Raw genomic sequence first — 21,176 nt, forward strand, 5'->3', positions numbered from 1 at the left:
CATATTTGATCTCACAGCAGTTTCTGGATAAGTTTCATGATGGAAAGAAAAGCTTGTTTGTGGTCTACTTCTGTGATGTGGCTTCCTCCCTACCAAAAGGGAAATTAACCTAAGAGATGTGAAAGTAGAGCACAGTATGCCCACTGCAGTGGGGAAGGAAGGCACACAGAGATTGGAAGCTTGAAAATGTAAGTTAAGTTATCCATTGAGGTCAGAATATTAAGTGCTCTTTGGTGCAAAGATATTTAAAATGAATGCATGTGCAGATTCCACTGAAGAGTTTTTAAAACAAATCCCCCCCCTGGAGAGCTGCAGGAATGAGCACAGATCTAACATTGCACACATGCTCTCATGGGTGAGAGATTTAAAAGATCTGGGGACAACAGGGCAAGGATCAGTCCTCCAGGGCTGACCTACAAACCCATGCTGTAGGTCAAAGCATCTCAAGTGCTCAGAAGTGTTGTTGACAATTTTAGTTATCAGAATATTTACAGTCCTGTCACTTGACTGGGACCAAAATAAGCTGGATCTATTTCTTCATTTGGCATTGGCTTTTTATAGGAAGAATTGCTGTTCTTTGTCAAGACCCCTATCAAGCTATGCAGATCAGATGGGATTCAAGCCAGAAGAAAGCTGGTCTCTCTCAGGCTCTTTGTTACAGACATTTCTGACCACGGGTGATTTCATAGCCACACATTGTCACATGCACCCTTGTAGGATAGGTAGAACAGCCAACTCAAATGGTCACAAATGCCAGAATACTCTGATGTACCTCAGAGTAGAAGACTGCTCTCATGCATGGAGATTATTCCTCAAATCATTAACTAGTTCTGGACAAATTCTTCTGGGACCAAGTTAACAGAAATGTATTAACTCTCCAATTATTTCTCCATCTCTTCAGCTCTTCTTTGATGGAGGATCTTAATCCTGAACCATGAATTCGATAGTTTACTGAAGTAATGTGTTCTTCTCTGTTCTCCTGGATTCTCCATGAACTCATTTAATCATTTTCTTTTAACCTCCTTCTATCCATCATTCTCTACTTTCCTTTCCCTTTTTATCTATATAAATTACAGTGGCAAACAGCGTTGTGGACAAACTCTGCTAGGCTGGGAGGAGAGGTTACAACCCAATAAGTAAACCGGGTAGAGCAGTTACTTATGGTCTCCAACATATTTTCTACAGCATGTGAGTTTCTTTTGCTTCTATGACACAGGATTTGATGAGGAGATGCACAGAGATATTTCACATTCCGATGTTGAAAATGAGAAGTAGAGGGGCAGGAGAAGCTAACCAACAAAACACAAGAAGACGACAAAGAAGAAGAAGAAGAAGAAGAAGAAGACAACGAAGAAGAAGAAGATGATGAAGAAGAAGAAGACGCGACGAAGAAGAAGAAGAAGAAGAAGAAGAAGAAGAAGAAGAAGAAGAAGAAGAAGAAGAAGAAGAAGAAGAAGAAGAAGAAGAAGAAGAAGAAGAAGAAGAAGAAAGCTTTCTTCAGGAGCACAGAGCTAGAGTTAGATGGGGAATAAGATGGCAGGCATCATGCAAATTACTTGTACCACACCAGGGTAGTGAAGTGCTTGTTCCCAGTAGCATCATTCAGACATATGCTGATCATTCTGTAACTTCGGCTCTGGGCAGTATTCTCAATTCTGCCTGCCTGTAATGTCTATGATTTTATGATGATCAATAAATAATTTGAGGTTTCACAAGTAAAGTTCAGCAAAAGGATTCAATTTATGCAAGATGTATTTAGTCAGGCAGAAATGAATTTACTACATGTTTAGAACAAAAATTACTCAACCATGTTGCTTACATTAAAATAAACGTAATGTTGATATGAAACAGTTGAAAATAACATTTGAACTAATAAATAGATTTGTAAGATTATTTTTGATTTTGGTTGCTTTTCTAATAGCAGATCAACTATAAACTGTTAAAATCCATCACTATTTAAAAAGTCAGTTTGTCTCACAGAACAACATTAAGGGCAATTTTCAAACACACATGTACCCATGACATGCTGTAGCCTGTGAAACACAGAAATGAAAAGTCTTATGCATAACACTCTTCAGACTTGCAGTTCTGTCTCACCAAGAAACAATGTTTTCAAGTTCAAACTTCTATTAGATAATCTAATTAATCTTCTTTTGAAATTTATTAGTAAGGAAACTTCCTTACTTGTACTTACAGTTAGAAGGATGATGAGTAAGAAGCAACTCTGGGTTGTTTTTTTCATTGTGGAGTCTTCTTGGAGAGACACGTTGTAGATGACCCTTCTGGGAATTAAACAACAAAAATACAAGCATTATTGGACTTTTCCTTTTACGATAAATCCCTTGTCTTTGTGTATGAACATGTTTTTAGACTTAACCTAGACTCTCTGTGTGTGGCTGTTTGAGCACCCCCAGCCTTACATGTGCTCAAATTTCGTCTACTTGGAGGTTGATACACTTTAAATTTAGTTTCCTTTGTGGATCTCTGCTGGTGAGTACAGCTAGTGTGGGGTACATCTCCATGTTACTGGGTCACCAGCAGCCGACCCAGTTTAAACCTTGTGTCTTTGCCAGCTGAGGCTACCTTGGTTGTCATTTTTCAGCTGCTTCTAACCTAATATAGAGCTGCAGACCAATGAACAATCTGGATATTTTAAACCTGACTTGCAAAACCCAGAAAGATCCAGTTTGCAAATAAGTGTAATAGCAGTTCAAAAGACTTGTTTGTGGGGCTAGGGAAAGCCAGACTTTGAGTAATCTCTAGCCAGGTGAACAAGCCCGTAGGCAGGAAAAGAGAACCTGGGAACAGAACAGTGGGATTGCACGCTGCAGGATGCAGCTGGGTGGCTGGGCTGGGGATAGACACACAGCAGTGAAAGCCTCAGGCCATCAAGCATGACTGCTTCAGCACAGAGCACTGGGGAGGCAGAGCATGGACACGACTCCACAGGTTTGTAGGGAACTGGATCAGCAGCTTTTTGGTTTTCTGGGTTTTTCCTACATCAACACTTCTCTGGCCTAACTGGAAAAAATATCCAGGGGCCACCAGGTATAGTCTTATTGCTTCACAGTTGTGGGAGTTCAAGAAAACAAAGCTCTCTGCATAAACATATTATTTTAAGTTCTAAAAAAATGTAAGTTCTGTATTAAATGAGAAATGCAGCTTTTGTCAAAGCACATTGTGCCTTCTGATGTGTCACAGACCACTCGTGGTGCATGTGCTGAGCAACACAGGACATGTGGCTGTGATGACCTTCAGTCACAGTAACACAGTGACTGTGTGACACCTTCATTTTTCAGACAGCTTAAAAACTAGAAGTTAGGTGTTTTCTACCTGGACAAACAATCCTGTGAGCACCCTACACATTTGAAACCCATGAATTTAATGAGAAAAAGGCACAGGGACTTAGGTGCTCAGTCTAGTTGACATGCAGTGAATATTACAATGACTTGTGTAACATTTGTCTCAGCAACAGCATTGTAACAGCTTTTCCCATCTTTAAATGGTCTGGAAGGGCACCCATTTTCAGAGGGGAAATGAAATATTGTCTTCATCTAAAGCAGAAATATGTAATGTCAAAATGTAATAAAGATGTGGCACTTCCACTTCAATGTAGCACATGTTGCAGTCCTGTGTCACTGAGATTACATAAAACATAAAGTGATGGCAAAGAGGGCTCAGAGGATTTGTTTCTAATAGGAAGTAGTCTTATTACTGTCTGAATCTTCCTAGAACCATTCTGCTGACTCAGATGTAATGCAAGATGCAAAAGAGCCAGAAATAATGCGCAGTTACACTGTGGGCCACAAATTTGCATTTGATTATTCACGGTAGACACCTCAATTGAAGCAAAAACTGGACATCTAGATCAGAGAAAAATGCCTGGAATTTTCTGCATATTTTTCCAGGCTCTTTCCTGCATTCTGTATTGGTTCAAACTGACAATAAAGATTAATGAATAACATATAAACAATGTCTCTTGGACGGCTGTACAGTGAGTATGAGCACGAGTATGGTGTTCATCCAGTTACACACTGTACTGCAAAGTGTTCTGCAGCATGGTGTAAAGCCAGTCTAGTGGGTGCCTCTGTTCTTGTTGTCATCATAATTTCTGCTGCATCTGTAAGGATTTTGTATCAAGTAGGTAAAGGGAGCACTTTGTCTTACAAACTGCCAACAGCTTTAAAATGCACAACAGTTCCTACCAATGGCACAGAGATTAACACAATCCTGTGACCTAGCAAGCATAAGATCAAAATTAGCTGAATTTACCTGCTATATGTTTGCTTTTCCTGCACTTTGTGCCAAGAGTGCCTGCAGCAGCAGGCTGGGTTACAGCTGTAGATGCAGGTAAATCTTTTCCCTTATGTTAACTAAAATGACTGCACCATATGATGATGACTACATATGAGTAAATGAGTAAGAACTATTTCCCATGCTGAATCTTAGCTGGTCTATTTATTTCTAATCATTTTCATTTTAGCCAGTTGTAACCACAGGAATCGCTGACATGCTAGATAAAATCCAGCACCTTTTTTGTCTTTTTCACAGAAATCTTTTCATCTGACAAAAATTTCAAGAATAGTTGAACAACACTATTTTAACTATCAAACTATAAAGTCCTAGACTAAGAATAATTTTTTTTTACTTTAAGACTGGCCCATACCACTACAGCACACAGGTTGGCATCAGTACTGGATCAAGGATGATGATCTCATTGAAATTAAAAGATACATGCAAAACAAAGTGTTGGTCAATGGGCAGGGTAGAAACAACAGGGAGGCAGAAAGATTCACACAAGGGGAACCCCAGGAGATGGACCCTGGCAGCCTCCAGACGGAGGAACAAACCAACACCTCTATGACTCTGACCCCATCTCCAGTGATCCAGGTGCAGGTGTGACATGCCAGACAAGCTGGGATGTGCAAAGCAGAATGCTCAAGTGCCTGCTGTTTTTGGTCTTTTGTGTTAGAGGGATCACCTTTTCACATGGACACTACAGCCCATGGGCAGCATGCTTGCAGCTGGAGGAAGGCTGGACAGCTCTGGAGCTGTGCTGTCAGGAACAGAGGGTGGAACCAGAAACGAGTCTGCTCCCCAGTGTGTGCTCACACCGTGACTCAAGCACACATGGGCTCCCATGGCAGTACCCACAGGAGGCTCTCCATGCCTTCTCCTGGCTGCTCAGGACACCTGACTTGTGCTAACTCCACAGCCACACTATAGGGCCACACTATGAAGAGGTCAGGAAATTAGCTTTCAGCTGCACAATTTTAAAATCTATTTAAATGGCGTTTTAAATTATTTTCTTTTTTACAATTACAGATGGAGAAACAATAATATTTCAAGCTGTTTTAAGAACAGGTTTTGCAGATGCTTTAAGGTATGCATGAGTTTTTCCTGAGATGATGCTTATGACCATAAACAACAGGAATTATAGGTAATGTACTGATAGTTCTTGGGATCACTGGAGCTTATAGAAGAATGATTATTATGGCAATGTAATACAGTATAAACTTACACAAAAATTTGTTTCCTTTGCTGAAGTTCCCAAGCAGGTTTTAGGTGCTATGCTGATTCCTGTTCCTATAATATTTAGCCTTTTTCCCTAAGTCCAGTGATGTACTTATTCAGTGTTAAGTTAGTACAACATGCTGCATGCATTTCAATTTTAGAATATTCATATTTAGGGATTAATCATAAGCACATTGCTAAAGCCCAGTACTTTTCTATGATTGTATTAATTCTTCAGTCCCTGTTTCTTATAAAAGTTACATATGACATTCCTGACTGCTACTTAAACTAGAATATTGTTCTTTCTTTCTTTGCAAAAGTAGCATTTATGTAGCTCATTTTGTGCTAAGGTATTCATCCTGCTTCAGCTGTAATAGTAATACTACAGACACCTTGAGATTACACCTGAAACTTATCTGAAGATGAACACAGCATCCTACTCAGTGATAACATCTCTTTTTTCTCTGTCCAGATGTCTACAGGTGTAATACTGTGCTGAACAGGTCTTCAATTATAGTTACCTTATCCAGAAAATGGGACAGCCCTCCCTGCACAGCCATTTGCACAACAAGAGAAGTCAGATTTAGTCAGATAGAAGGGTGTAAGAGGAAGATTTAAAAGAAGGCAGTAGAGCAACAATTCTCTGCCATGTTCTGAAGAAAAGGAAGGAAGGAAGGAAGGAAGGAAGGAAGGAAGGAAGGAAGGAAGGAAGGAAGGAAGGAAGGAAGGAAGGAAGGAAGGAAGAGAAAAGAAAGAAAGAAAGAAAGAGAAAGAAAGAAAGAAAGAAAGAAAGAAAGAAAGAAAGAAAGAAAGAAAGAAAGAAAGAAAGAAAGAAAGAAAGAAAGAAAGAAAGAAAGAAAGAAAGAAAGAAAGAAAGAAAGAAAGAAAGAAAGACTGGAAAAAACTTCTTTAATTATTCTGCTCTGATAAATCTGCAGTGCCATCTTTCACAATACTGTTAACATACCTTTAGATAAAGAAATGGTTTTCAAAATAGGAATTTGAGGAGTTGTGGTTAAGGTCAGAAGTGTAATGCAAAAATCTCTTTCTCAGTGTGTTCATTATACTCAGAATTTTTGAAATGTCACTTGCAACGTTCCTACTAGGCTGCAAGTTTCTTTGGGAGCTTCTTTTCCACCCCATGCCGCTTTCTCAGGGTGACTAGCTGGATACACACCTCAAACCACAAGGTCTCTCTGCTTCCTTATTTAGATAAGGCTTGCAGACCCTCCTGGGGAGTGCCTTGCCACTCAGCACAGAAGACACCAACCTGCTCTGCCTGCATTAACCCTGGACTGGGAAACACTGGGCAGACACCACTAAGCAAGGCACAGACAGGCCAGCAGATCCTGCTGCTGAGTGTGTAAGGATTTTGGATCCAGGGAGGAGGTTGCAGGTTGGTGTGTGTAGGCAAACATGCAGACAGTTTTGAGGAAAGTATTAAAATTATCCCCTCACTCCCAGTGGGACATTTTACTCCTGGGTTCCTAATTTAGGCTGCTGCTTTGAGCTAGGAGCAAGCTATCACCCTTCTACAATCCCAGGTGCAGACCAGAATTATAGCTACAACCCCATCAGGAGAAGAAATGCCAGGAGTTTAATCCCCATGCCTGAGATGGGAGTAGAGCCAGTCCCTCCTCTTTCTCCAGAACATTCTTTAGCCATTAGCCTGCAATAGTCTTGAAATGGCTTTAGTGGCACCAGGATCTCTTGGTAGTTCCAATAGAATTTGTGATTGCTACTTAGCTATTTCTCATATGCCAAAAACTGGTGACCATCAGTCCCAGGCAGAGAGACAGGTCTCCTTACAGCCTCTAGTCAGGTGTCCAGGGAGATGAGGCAAGGCAGGAGAGGTAGCTACTGTCTTCTACTCCTGTACTCCCTGTGGCTTATCTTTGTACAATACCTCAGTGTTTTGTCTAACCTTCCTTTTCATACAGGAATCCCCTGAGAAATTAAAATTCCACATTCTCAGTTTCTGGTGTCAGGCACATAAAGACATTGCAACATTAAAACTGCAGGTATCTAGGACACTTGCAGCTTAACTCATTCATTTTGGGATTCTTGAAGACCCAAATGCTAAATTGGGTGATGACTACTCCGTTGTTACTGTAAGAGATCACAGTTTCCATTAGCTTGCCTGGTGGAGATTGTGAACTGCATCATGAGTATGTGCTATGTTAACAAACTGAAACTATCAGCCATGGCAAATAGGCAATTTCAGGTTTACACAGAGGAAATGACCAAATAACTCTGCTTTGTTGATTCATTTGGATTACCTGGGAGCTGCAACACTTGGTACTTCATTTTTTCCATTTAAAAGTATTCAACAAAAAGGGGTTATTTTACCTTAGGTTTCCCTTTAACCAAATCCTTTCCAACAAACCAGATGAAAATAGGAAGAAACTAGCTACAGAATTGTCTGTCTCTATTTTTAAGGTAATCACAAAGTTTTCTAAGCCCCCACATTACATATCTGAGCAGCCAATGTGATCATACACACCAGTGAGGATACTGAAGATGGAAGGGAAGAAGTTTAATGTATTGTTGTATTACCCAGTCTAAGAAAGCCTTACACTGGGTAATACAACACAGAAAAATATACTTTGACAAAAAAAACCCCAAAAAACCAAAAAAACCAAAACCAAAACCAAAACAAAAAACCAAACAAACAAACAAACAAAAAAACCCCCAACAAAACAAACAAACACCCCCCATCACCACCAAAAAAAGCCAATAAATTAACTTTGAATAATAAAGCATCAAAGGAGTTAGAGGAGCCGATTTCTTCCACCTGCCAGGGCATAACTTAGGAGGGGAGTGCTGAGGTATCTGGCTGAGCACTGATACAAATCCCATTTATATTACATGTAGATATGGGTGGGTGTAGTGCTTCTGCATCCTCTAATGACTGTAAATTGAGGATGATGCCTACTGCTTGTCAGTAGCCAAAAAAAAGCCCCCTACTTCTTCAGAGCTTAGGAAGACATTGTTAATGACCCTCTTGGCTGTTGGACAAGGGGTTTTATGAGGTTGCAAGTAAAAGCAAAGAAAATTTCAGGAAGAGACTAGCAAAGTATATCAGCAGATTTGTTGGCAGAAAAAGCTTGGAATACTTACACAAACCAGACTGGGTAATTAGTTTCAAAAAACTTAGTTTTAGTCTTTTGCAAATGTCTTCTGTGAAGTGTTTTAGCCCAAAATGTTAACAGCATTACGTGAAGAGCTGCATACCAAGCAATTCTGGAGTTTGGCATCTACAGGACCCTCTGTACCTTGCTGCATTTCTCTGAATTTGGCAGTATCATACTGTTTTACCCAGAAATAGTGCCTGAGGGGGAAGGTTTTATGCCTTTGCACCACAGGCTCTGGACATACAAATAGTGGCTAAAGGAGGAGGCTTAGAGATGGAGGAGATGGTGAATAATAACAGCCCATCTGCCTCTGCATAGATCAGTTTAAGCTTTTGTGGAATTGAAATTAAAAGAAAAGTTACTTTCATGCTTTTGCAGTGAAAGAAGAAACAACAACATGCAATTATGCTTTTACTTCAGCCAAAATGCAGGACAGACAGTGGATCACACCACAGAGACTCTGGAAAATGAGTTCATTGCCTTCTATCACTATTCAGAGGATGCACTCTTGAAATAATCTCACTTTTACAAAACAATGATTGCTCACATAAGAATTACATCAGGCTCTTAGCACCCATCAAAGTATCATAGAGTGGTTTGGGCTGGAAGGGACCTTTAAATATAATCTAGGTCAAAACCCCTCTGCCATGGGCAGGGACACCCTTCACTAGTCCAAGTTGCTCAGGGCCCCATCCAGCCTGATCTTGAACACTTTGGGGGATGGGGCATCCAAAACTTCTGGGCAGCTTGTTCCAGGGTTTCATCTCCCTCACTCTAAAAATTCTTCCTAATATACAGTCAAAATCCACCTTCTTTCAGTTTAAAACCATTGATCTTTTCCTGTGACTACAGACTCTGGTGAAAACTTTTCCCTACCTTTCTTCTAAGTGCCTGTTAGCGACTGAAAGGCTACGACAAGGTCTCCCTAGAGCCCTCTCTCCTCCAGGCTCAAGACATCCAGGTCTTTCAGGTTTTTTTCATAGGAGACAGCTCCAGCTCTATGATCATCTTCATATCCTTCTCTGAACTCATTCCAACAGGTCCACATCCTTCTTATGCTGGGGTCCCCAGAGCTGGGTGCAGCACTCCAGGTGGAGTCTCACCAGAGCAAGCAGAGGAGCCAAATCCCCTCCCTCGATCGACTTGCCTTGCTGCTTTAGACACAGCCCAGGATACAATTGTCATGTCACAATGTGCATACTGATGATGAAGGCTTTAAATTTTTTTAGTCCTTACAATCAAATTTGAAATACTGAAGTTAAATGCAAACCTTACAATTCTGAAGTGACACTCAGGATTTTACCAGCTCTGCTTTCAGTAATAGATAATAGGATAAAAACAGCAATATTTTAAAAAACTTGCTAAGTGCTGGGAAATGTTACCATGTTAAAATCAAATATTTCCAATCTGTGGAACAAAGAAGGAGAAAAAAGCAGAAAGCTGTGTAGCAAAGCAGAGGAATAAAATCTATAGCAGAGCATTCCTGTTATTCGGAGTGCTGGAAGAGTGGGACTGAATGAAGCAGATTTGACCACTGGTCCACATTGAAAGCAAGCACAATGCAGGAATGCCTGGTTCATCATTGAACGTTCCTCAAAGCAGAACACTTCCTTGACATTTTGCTGCATCATTATGAATCTCTGGCTTAGCATGTCACCCAGCAGCACAGTATAATTTTAGCCTTTTAGGCCCAGCTGTGAAATGTCTTTTGAAAAGTGCTTGCAATTTGTGGAGGACTTTGCAGCAGTGCTTGCACAATAAGAAAATATGCAATTATCTACTCTTGAAGACAGTGCAGCTTGGACACAGACAAAAGCTTGGGATGAATATTACCCTGCTGTAAAACAAAGATTTCAAAAGAATTGCATACATTTATGTCAGACTAAAATCTTTAACATAGCGTGCAAAATTAAAGCAGAAATTTAGAATTATTCTCTCTATATATGATATTTTAACAGGGAATACAGCTTTCACAGTCCTTATCACCTTTGTGGGTAAGATTAATATTAGTATAATTTAGAAGGAGAATTGTACGGGTACAGCTAAATATACATTGCTAAAGAAACTGAAACATCCTATACAGTTCCAGTAAAAACTTTTGAGTTAAGAAAAAAGCCATATCCATGGTTGGATTGTAACTTTAGCTGGAACACCATCCCAACTGTACTGTACCTACAGCCAAGACCTTACACACCAAACATGCCTGTCAATGTATTTAAAACTACTCTAACAAATACTTGAGTTCAGTGGAGCAAGAATACAATGACAAGGCAGACCAGGATGGACTTTGGAAGCATACATAAAGAGTTAAGGAGAACTAAGAAAAATTGCAGGGTAAGAGGTGAATGTAAGGTAATTTTTCCAATTACCAAATTCTTTCTGTATCACCCTGGAAGAATCTTCAAATAATGAGATAAATGTAACCTCATACATAACATTCTTCCCTCTTGAATCAACACATGTTTTGGTCAATACTTTCTTGATTTGACATATTAAGTTTTTTGTTAAAAATTTTTCTTTTTGTTGCAGAACATACTGCAAAGAAAAATAGTTATTTAATATTTTTTTTCAGCCAGTTCCCTCTCAGTTTTCCATTCAATTCTTCCCCAGGCAAACTCCCACTGGTCTTTTTTTTTTTTTATCCTAAGCATACATTCCTATAAATTATTAGAAGCAAGTGAATATTTTATGGGCTGGGCAAAAAATCAAGAAAAATATTATAAGTTCTTATTATGTCAATGTTTTTACATAAGTCATATAAAGTGTGAAAAGTACTGTGAATAGATTGTTTTAAATCAAATACACATGACATACATTTAAAGCATTTTGTTCTCACTTGGCAGAATAGCCCATGCTACAGCTGGATGTAGGTTTCAATTCCACCTCAAAAAATATCAGCCTGTGGGGAAACAATGCATTTTTCTTGAGTCTGGTTCTGATTTTATAGCAGTTTTGATAATAATGAATAAAAATCTTGATTTTGATTTGAGGTCAGGGTAAATAATTGTTGATCTCTAAGGGTTGTATCTCAGGCATTATGAGGGTATTTTAAATTCTGTAATAGAAGGAGAAAAGTTTTGGGACATTCAAATCCTCTTGTGACAGTCTCTGGAAAAGGCTTTGCATTTCTGAGGTCTCAATTAACTTTTAAAGATACACCAGTTGGTTTGACTAATAAAATTTTTATGTCTGCTGATACATCTTGCTTTACCTATGCTCTTACATTATTATATCTACTGCAACACTGATACTTCTGTATTACACCTACCCTACAATGAGTAGAAAAGTGACCCAAAGCTGTCACTGCACTTTAAACTATTTTAACATCTAATCTAAAGATAAATAAGGAATACTGTAATGTAGTGATGGGAATATAAGAAAAAATTGGTAAATCAGTAAAAATAAGATTATCTGCATCAGTTATTACAGATTATTTGAATATCACAGCTGTAGTGCTTGGATATTGTGCTGTCCTTGTCAGGAATTATGGTACCATTACTACAAAAGGTTGAATTGAATGTAAACATCTAAATTTCCAGTTTCAATTAGGGCAAAATCCACACACTTCTCCCTAAGGCATTATACATTCATTTCAGAAGTTCAACAGGGCAATTTACATACAGTAAAGTACTATGAACTGTCATTTTCCCAAGAGGCAGTTATTAGCAACTGAAAATTCAGCAGAAGGCTTCCAGAGTAACATGCATGAAGACATGCACTTTCAATGATAACTAGGCAGGTGAAGTTCACTGTGCTTAGGTTAAAATAAAGGGTAAAATGGGTTTTTGCCAAGACCTGCAGGGAGAAGGTTACTGTTTTCTTTGTGGTTCCTCTTTTTGTCTGTAAATTAGGGTGGATTAGAGAGGAATACAGATGAGGGAATGGGAATCACCTGAACAGTGAGAGAAGTCATTACTGGTGTAACTTACTCTTAAGCTCCAAGAAAATTTTATAAAAAGCCTTTTGTTCTTTGTCCTAAACATTGCTCTGGGCTTGCAGTCTGGAGTCCAGGGTTTGTCCAAGTGTCTCAGAGGAGCAGCTGAATCCAGATGAGACGCTGTTTGCAGGAAAACAAGACCAGGAGACAGCTAAAATAGATGGTGGCTAAAATGTGTGAATGCACCTTGAGAGCTGAAAGGCCAGTCATTACTCACTACTAATATTAATGATGACCTTTCAGGGACACCAGCTGCCAGCCATGCAAACAGAAGCTCTGGTGACCTCTTCCTCTGCTTATAAATATTAATAAGCAGAAGAATTTTCATAACCATTTATGAGGTTCAGAGTCTCAGCAATACCCTCCACAGATCCTAAATACACATGGTTAAGAATGACTAACCACGTATCACAGAGGTTTCACTGGAACCCAAGTAATCAGGTCCCTGGAAAAAAGCTTAATTTTCTGGCAGATCAGTAGTGGACACAATATTTTAAAACAAACCGAACCAAACCAAACCAAAAAACCAAGAAAAATGGTGAAGCATGAGAAAGCCAGTACAAAGGAGAAACAAGGTCTTTCACCACAACCTTCCCAGCCAGGAAGAGCAGAGCAGAGGCTTTGGATCTGTAAGTCGGCGTCTTTCTGCCAAGATGAGCTATCATGAATATGTTCTTGAGAAGTTAGTGAATTAAGCTTAGTGTATTAAGCTGCATTTATTGAAGATCTCTTCCTACCCTGCATTCTAAGGACAGCAATGAGAGTTTAGGCTGACTCTCACAGATTTCAGGCTCTCATTTTGCTTTTGCTGTCCATTGTTCGGGGACAACAGCAGAGCCAGAGCCCCAAAGTCTCAAGGTTCTCACTGTCTTCAGCAGAGCTTCCCTTCTGTGAGCCCTGGCTTTTTCTTCTTTCATTACACATGTTGAGTGGAGCTCTGAGACAGCACTGGGAAGAAAACCTACTCACCTTGAAAAGGAAAATGGCCTAACATGGGAACGATTTCTTGTCAGTTATGTTGGCTCCTCAGAGCCCATTAAATGGTATAATGAGGTTTTTTTTAATTGACCTCTTGGCAATGTCACTGTCTCATTTGATATTACTGTTAGTATTTTAAAGTTCATTCACTTGGTTTTGTTGTCTTTTCATGTGTTATTTTGTTTATGACCTTCTAGTCTGACAAATAATGTGTAGCCTAATTTTGTGGGCCCCAGTGGGGAGCAGGGCTCTCAAAAGCATCTTAGCCAGGGCCAGTGAGTCAGGCTGGGGGTAAAGTATCGTGTGGTCTGGCTCCCACCTGCTCCATTGTTAGCACTGGAAGCCTCTGAGGCCACTGCAATTCTCAAGCAAGTCAGTCAAAGTCCAATTACAATCACCTATAATGTATTTCTTAAGGATGCCAAAACTAACTCCAAATGCTTCCTGATGCCAAGGTTTGCTTTTGGTAAAGTCTTGATATACACTGGCTGAAGAATGTCTTTAGCAGGGTTTTATTTTGCTGGGGCAGATGAAATTAATTTCTGGCTCCAGTACCCAAAGGATTCAGAACCAACCCCAGAATGACATCTGAAGTCACTAAGGACAAGCCTCCAAATTTTGAGTCAGCTGAAAACAGAGTCAATTTTCCTTTCTGACCACATTCCAGACCCATGCAGGTGCCAGGGGACTGTTCTTAGTTTAGCATATAGATGCTTATGTAACAGCTAGGCTTAGGGTTTCCACAAATCTTCCTACCAAATCTGGCTGCAGAGACAAAGGATAATCTGGTTCAAAAATGATAAAGTTAAACAAGAAAATAAATGCCTCCAGTGTAGCAGCCTATTTGTAAGACTTTTCAAAATAAACCCCTGGAAGCAGTCTGTAATTCTCAGCAAGATTTTTCCTGTTACACCATAGGTTGCCAACTTTAGTATTTATTTCACTGGCAATAAATTAAAAGACCTGAAACTTTAGATTCTCCATGATGTTAAAAACTTCAAATATCCATCCATGATCTAAAGCTTCATGTGGAAAAATGATAGACAGTCTCTTCCATAAATTACACTGCCAGACAAGTGCATTCATACGGAAAGTACTTCATATAGCAGAGAGAGGACAAAAGGGAAGCATATTTGGATGAGTATTGAGATTCAGAAAAGATTTCTGATGGCTCTGGAAAGAAGTCAGAGCAGTCTTTTTAACAGCAGCTACAGCTAATCTTGCTTCTCATCCTGACTGTCTCATTAAATCCCAATGTGTGTGTGTCTATGGGTATGTGCGCAAGCTGCTGCAGAGAGGTATAAATTCCCTACATCTCAAAATGTAGGGAATTTAACACAGCCTGGCTATTCTGAGATCTGTAGAAATCGTGTCTTGAGGCCTTTTGTCCCTCTAGTGTTTATTTGGCCTTCTGGTGATGGAAAGATCTCAGGCTTTTATTTGCTTATTAGTAACTTGGAGCTTTTGCCTAAAGCTTGCCAGTGTTCATCCTGATGAAGCACTTGACCTTTCTATGAAGTATGTTTTCCAGACACCACCAATTTAAAAATCACCTAAAGAATATTCTTTTCTTTAACAATCAAAATATTTTTAATTGTGTCTGCATTTTGGATCTTCTGCACTGTACTTAGTGCTTCACCAAGGAAGTGAGAGGCCCAGCTCTGGTTTCTTAGAGTAAAATCTGGTTTTACACATCACATACCTCACACATTGCACATACACAAGCAAAAATGCAGTGCAAAAGCCATGTATTTTATTTGTGGACTGCAAACAGCATCTGTATATATTTTTTTCTTTATTAAGATAAAAATATCCTTAATATTTTAAGTATTGGGGGTTCTTATTAATTAATTTTTTAATAGCATGTGCAAGAAAATACCACTTTTGTAGCCTCATTCAATGATCCCATTTGGGCAGGCATTTCACATATCTACAACGAAAAGAAAAACCAATTCTTTGATTGACAGTCACTGTGAAATTAATAGTGCAGTTTAATAGTACAGTTGACAGCAAAGGAACAAATAGCAGAACGTGCTTTACTGTGCTTGTATGTTCTAAAACTTCTTCTTCCAGACCTTATACTCATAGTTCCCTTCCTTACATTTAGCATTTTCCTACTATCCTTTACTTCCTTTTACCCTTGCATTTTTTTCCAGAAGATACTATTTCCATGTTCTTTGAATATAGTCATAATGCTATATGATAGCACAGAGTTCCACAGCATAGAATGGAAAATCTGGTGCAATATAAATTTAGTTTACTTTCAGTGAATATTGTGCTAGCTGCTTCCCAAACTGTTTCAGTAAAACAATCATATGGAATTTATCTCAAAGCTTTACATCCTGTCTAGCTGGCTGTATTATGTCTCAAAATCCCCAGCCCTTTGTTATAGAATTAGGATAGGCTTCTGGAGTTCTGGTTATACATTTCTGCTCCAGGGATCACACCATGACAAACTCATTCAACTTTAACTTCCCTCTTAATGAAAAGAGTTGGTAATCCAGGTTCAAATAATGAATCCCACAATCCCTTTGAAAATACTTCAAAAGAAACAGCAAAAATACAAACAGCACAAAAAGCAAGCAAACAAAAATCCTCAAACCAAAACCAAAACAAACAAACCACTCTAAAATGAACAGGCAAATTAACAACTCCACGAAGGCTATTTTGGGAAGTGAGTTCTGAAAGAACCACTGTAAGACGGATTAAATGCAGTCACATTGTACAGTTCAAACAGCTGCTAAGCAGAGAATGACTCAGCCTGTGCATCCATCTGGGTCAGTCTTGCTTAGGCACAGCTTCAGAAATGCTCCCCCCAGCAAGCTGCATCTGGACACCCACTGCATCCCATCACATTGCCACACAGACAGAGGAGGTGCTGGGCAGGGGAGTGGGTACATGCTGCTGAATACCTTTATGTTAAATCTTTTCATTTACTGCAACTGCTATAAAATAGCAAACTTTCACTTTTTGTGGTTTCTGGGGATTATCAAATGCATGAAACTCCACCTTTACTCCAGTGTCATCAAAATATGGGGAGTGCTCAATGATAATAACTAAATGTATAGATTTTGCTGGTTTGAAGTGTTTTAATCATGACAATCTTCATTGATCTCCTATAATCATACTGATAGTAACGGGAGAGGATGTGAAAAATCATACTGCTCCTATGATGCAATCACAATTGATCCTTGAATTTCTACATTAACTCTTTCCCAGTCATTCATCTCTATTGAATAATTCTACCAGATTGGCTTGCTTACTTGATATTCAAATTAGAATAATGGGACAAAATCAAATAATGAACTAATTTCCTGACTTGCATAATATGGTTTTATGCCATTTCTTGCTTGTGTGATCTGATCTATGTCCAGTAAAACCAGCTTTTGGTACAATGCATCAATGGCTCTTAAGCTAATGGGCAGATCTTGAATCCTGCTCTTGGTATCACTTTTCTCAGTGGCATCCAGATTTTGACTCAAAAGTTTTGATATCCTTAACTAGATCATTAACTTGGTCTTTGATCATTAGCAGCACAAACCTGGCTTTACTTTCATGAATTCTGCCAGGAAAAGTAGAACATATGTGGAAAAAATAATCTGTGCATGAACTGAACTATGAACATTACCTTCGACATGAAAGGCAGCATAAAAGACAAAACACTTATTCCATTCTGGCCAACGAACTGCAGAAGTCAGAAGAGAACTCCAAACATAAAATAGAATCCTTGCCAAGAGCTGCTTTTACTTAATCAGAAAGGATTGGGCTAAAGCCAACACACTGACTTCCACAGGGAAATTCAGAGGCATAAGTCATACAAGATGATGAGAGTAAGACAGATGCTTGGAGCTCTTGAAACTAGGTCTCAGCCACTACCAGGGCTTCTGCTAACAGGTGTTGAACCCACTCCTTAATCTGTGACAGTTTCTGAACCAGCTCTTCAATCTGATGATTCAGCCAAAAGGATGTAGCACAGACTTGGATCCTGGCACTGCCAGAATTCCTGTGTTCAAGAGGGATACTCAGCATTTACCTGGTTTATTATTATAATTAATTTTCAGATTTCAAGAGATGCAGGCATAGCACACAGGGGTGCTGTATCCTACGCTAACTTTCTGAAGTGACCCCTAGTCCACATTGTGAGTGCTATCCCTTTTGATCTATGCATCCACAGACCTTCTGGAGGCAAAGCAGCAGATCAGCAGCAAAAGGCCATCTACACCCCGAACAGTGTGGCAGAAGGTTTCTGTGGTTTCTGATGACATTTGGTGTCTCTTATCTGATGTCAATGGATGTGTATATTGTGGGCTGCTCTCTCCTTTTACTGGATGGGACACTTCCCTTCTTAAATTTTTTGCCCACAAAGAGATCCACAGTGGCTTGACAGGGGTCAGCTGTCTGTGTACCAGGGAGGGAGAACTTCAATACTATTCTTCAGGACATTTAACTAAAGACACTCTGAAATATGCAAATGAAATAAATCCTCTGTGCTTTCTCTTGGTATGGAAAGGTGCTGCAATCAGGAGTTCTAGCTGTACAAAAGAGCTCCTGGGGAAAGACCTAAGTGCATAAAGGCAGTGCCAAAGCTCTGAACTCTGACCCTAGGCAATCATATTTCAGTCCCTCACTTGCAAGGAAAGTATTAGTCACGTACCATAACAAAATTAGCTGCTTGAGTTCATTAAAAAAAGAAAACTAATTTTATATTGCATTTTCCATTTTTTATAATTTAGGTTCTTATTTAAGCTACAAGTGCCACATATATCAAAACAAATATCGAGCAAATCTTGGCTAATATCTCCTACCTGAAAGACCAGGAAATATTTGTTTCCATGTGACTAAATGCTGCTGATTAAAATATGAAGCAAATCTTAGATGAAAATATAGATTCTACTTGGAAGATTAAGATTTTTTAATGTCTGTTCTGGAATAAAGCAGCAACAGTCTTTTCATTAAAATGAATAGCTTAAAGTTATTTGAAGGGTCTGCTTCTTGTTTTTATCAGGTGCACCTTATTTTAATTTCTCTCTATAGCTATTGGTCAGAAAACTGTCAAATTGCTCTGCTCTGGTTAGATAGTTAAGGAGTTACCAGCAGATATACAAAAGAATCTTAACCCCCCTTTGCCAATTAAGGGACCTTGGAATTGTTTTATAAATCTTCTGTTTGGATGTGTTGAAAGTCAATGATGTATCTTTAGTGCTGTAATTTTAACTCCCATTACACTGCATTTGCATTTCAGCTTTTATTTTCAAAGGAAAGACAATGAAGTGATGATATTGTTTTGGAGCCCGTCTGGGTGCTGGATATTTAGAAATGTGTAGATCCTTCTTAGCAAAACTCACCAGTGCTACATCTTTATTTAACATGTGGTCACTTTTCCAACAGTGGCAGTGACAGTTCCTTGGATAAAATTTCTTATTTGTAAGCAATTGTTCCTTGGTTATTTTGTAGTACTCAATTTTTTGGAAGACCATGACTGTGACTTTTTAGGCAGCAAGTCTGTATCTTTCTGTTTGCACAGGACTTAACCATTGTAAAAAAAGTGATACTGTAAAAAAGTGTACCCTGGGTACAACAGGGTCTCACTGGGAATTCTTGCACCGGGATAGAGGTCAGTGGTTCAAGCAGATGTCTATAGCTAAATAAATATCTCATATGAGATTTTAATTCTAGAAGTAACAGTGTTGGGAGAGATTCTTTGGTAACTTCATGTGAGATTTTAATTCTAGAAGTGACAGTTTTGGTAAAGATTGTTTGGTAACTTTATTTTTGATGTTATGTTCTTCAGTGAGGGAATTTAAGTATTGGATTGCAGCATTTATAACAAGTGACTATATGAGACAGTGAAATACAGACTGTGAGACCTAAAATATCTGAAATAGGCAAAATTTTTTTTGAGAAATGTTTTTCTATTTATTTTCATGTGAATCAATGAACACAATTAACTTACTTTTAAATAAAAAATATTTTTAAGTAGTTTAATTTTTGAGTGTGGTTTCAAGGCTTAATTCCAAGACTAAGTAATTAATAATATTATATATATAATTATATATAATATATATAATATATAATATATATAATATATAATATTATATACTGCTGATTGAGCAGGAATAAGTAACTGTAAATTACATGTAACAACTGTTAAATTACTATCAATTCTGAAGTTACAAGCAATATTTTTTCTGATTTAACTTTTGCCTTACTTTGGGCCAATCTAACAAAGTCAAAATTTGGTATCGATTTCAATGAAAAGAAGTTTGAAGCAGATAGAGAAAAAGAAGGCTGTTGCAAAGAGAAGGGCAGTCTCCCACAGAGAGCAAAGCTTACAAAAAGACGAATCTCTTTACTCATCATGGATTTCTAGCTCAAACATCCTCCCTGGTAATTGCAATTCTGAGCTGCGGTACACAGCACTGTCCACACAAACAACCATGCCTTGCTTGAAACAAATTTAATTATGAGGGCTTAGGAATAAGTTCACTGTCCTGCTTAATTACAAGTCTTATAAAATTCAGCAAAAACCTCCATACAGACTTATTACTACCACACTTTGACATGTGTGCTTTCCTGCTCCAACCTCCTTCCATAGGCTGCACAACCCGAAGCTCCAACAAAGCCAAACATGTGTTCCAATGCCAAAAGAGATTTTAAACTCCACAATCTGCTAAAAAAATGGGGCAAAGCTGTCTCCAGGGATGCAGGTTCTGAGTCTATATGAATATTGGGCTATTTCTTGAAATTTTGTTTCAGAAGCCGAGCTCAATGTATTGGCAGCTCACCAAAGTTAGTTGTCAGGCACGGAAATAAATTTTTGTTCTGAAGAGACAGAATGAAAAAGCCTGTGGCTTGTGACACTGTAATACCAAAAAGAACAGCCATGATTTCTAATGCCAGCACAGAAGATAAGCTGTTACTTTTTGTTTTTATGGATACAAAATACTTTTTTCCACTTTACTATCTATGACTTGAACAGGACATTGCTCCTTGCTTGAAGTTAAGTTTGAAAAATATGATGGAAAAATTTTCCTAACCAGCTTTAAGATTAAAAAAAAAACAAAATGGGAATAAGGTAGTGTAAAAATTAATGCAATTTTCTATTGATAAAGTTTAATCAGATAATAGTATGAAACACACTCTATTGGAACTGAAACTTAAAGCAATTTCACCCGAGCTTTCTGAATTAATATCTGTGGATTATAATTTCTGCTTTCAGGCTTATTTTTTATTGAAAATATGCAAAAATTTTATATTCCATTGAAAATAGGAGCAAAGGATTATTATCATACTTGAAGTAAACCTAAGAGGAACTGCAGTTTCAAAAAACAGTCTGGCAAAGACAATCAGACAGAGATATACATCTTGGTTATGTACAGCAATCTGCCTACAGATTCTGGTCACTAAACACATTTGAGGAATTAAATAATTGAAATTTTCATCATTATAACACTATTTAGGAACTTTCTGAGATAAAAATTTGCTTTGTGATGCATGAAAATACTTCAGGCAGGTCTTGTGCCATTACAAAATTTGCACTCTTGTAGACAACACACAGGATTCAAGTACACAAATAGTTCTTGGAAGTTATGAATGCTGATAAGAAAATGCCT

General features: G+C 38.5%; 1 protein-coding gene across 2 annotated transcripts in view; it reads right to left on the minus strand.

Annotated features, from left to right (window-relative positions):
* CALCR (calcitonin receptor) overlaps positions 1-21,176 on the minus strand; it is a 157,287-nt gene that overhangs the window by 66,992 nt on the left and 69,119 nt on the right. The window contains exon 2 of one of the 2 annotated variants that reach the window (XM_030944012.1): positions 2,195-2,279. In XM_030944012.1, coding sequence (XP_030799872.1) covers positions 2,195-2,242 — 48 coding nt within the window. In that variant the 5' untranslated portion in view covers positions 2,243-2,279. Of the gene's footprint in view, positions 1-2,194; positions 2,283-21,176 lie in introns of both variants that reach the window. The other variant, XM_030944011.1, reaches the window with a different exon arrangement.

This window comes from Camarhynchus parvulus, chromosome 2 (assembly GCF_901933205.1).
Source record: "Camarhynchus parvulus chromosome 2, STF_HiC, whole genome shotgun sequence".
NCBI lineage: Eukaryota > Metazoa > Chordata > Aves > Passeriformes > Thraupidae > Camarhynchus > Camarhynchus parvulus.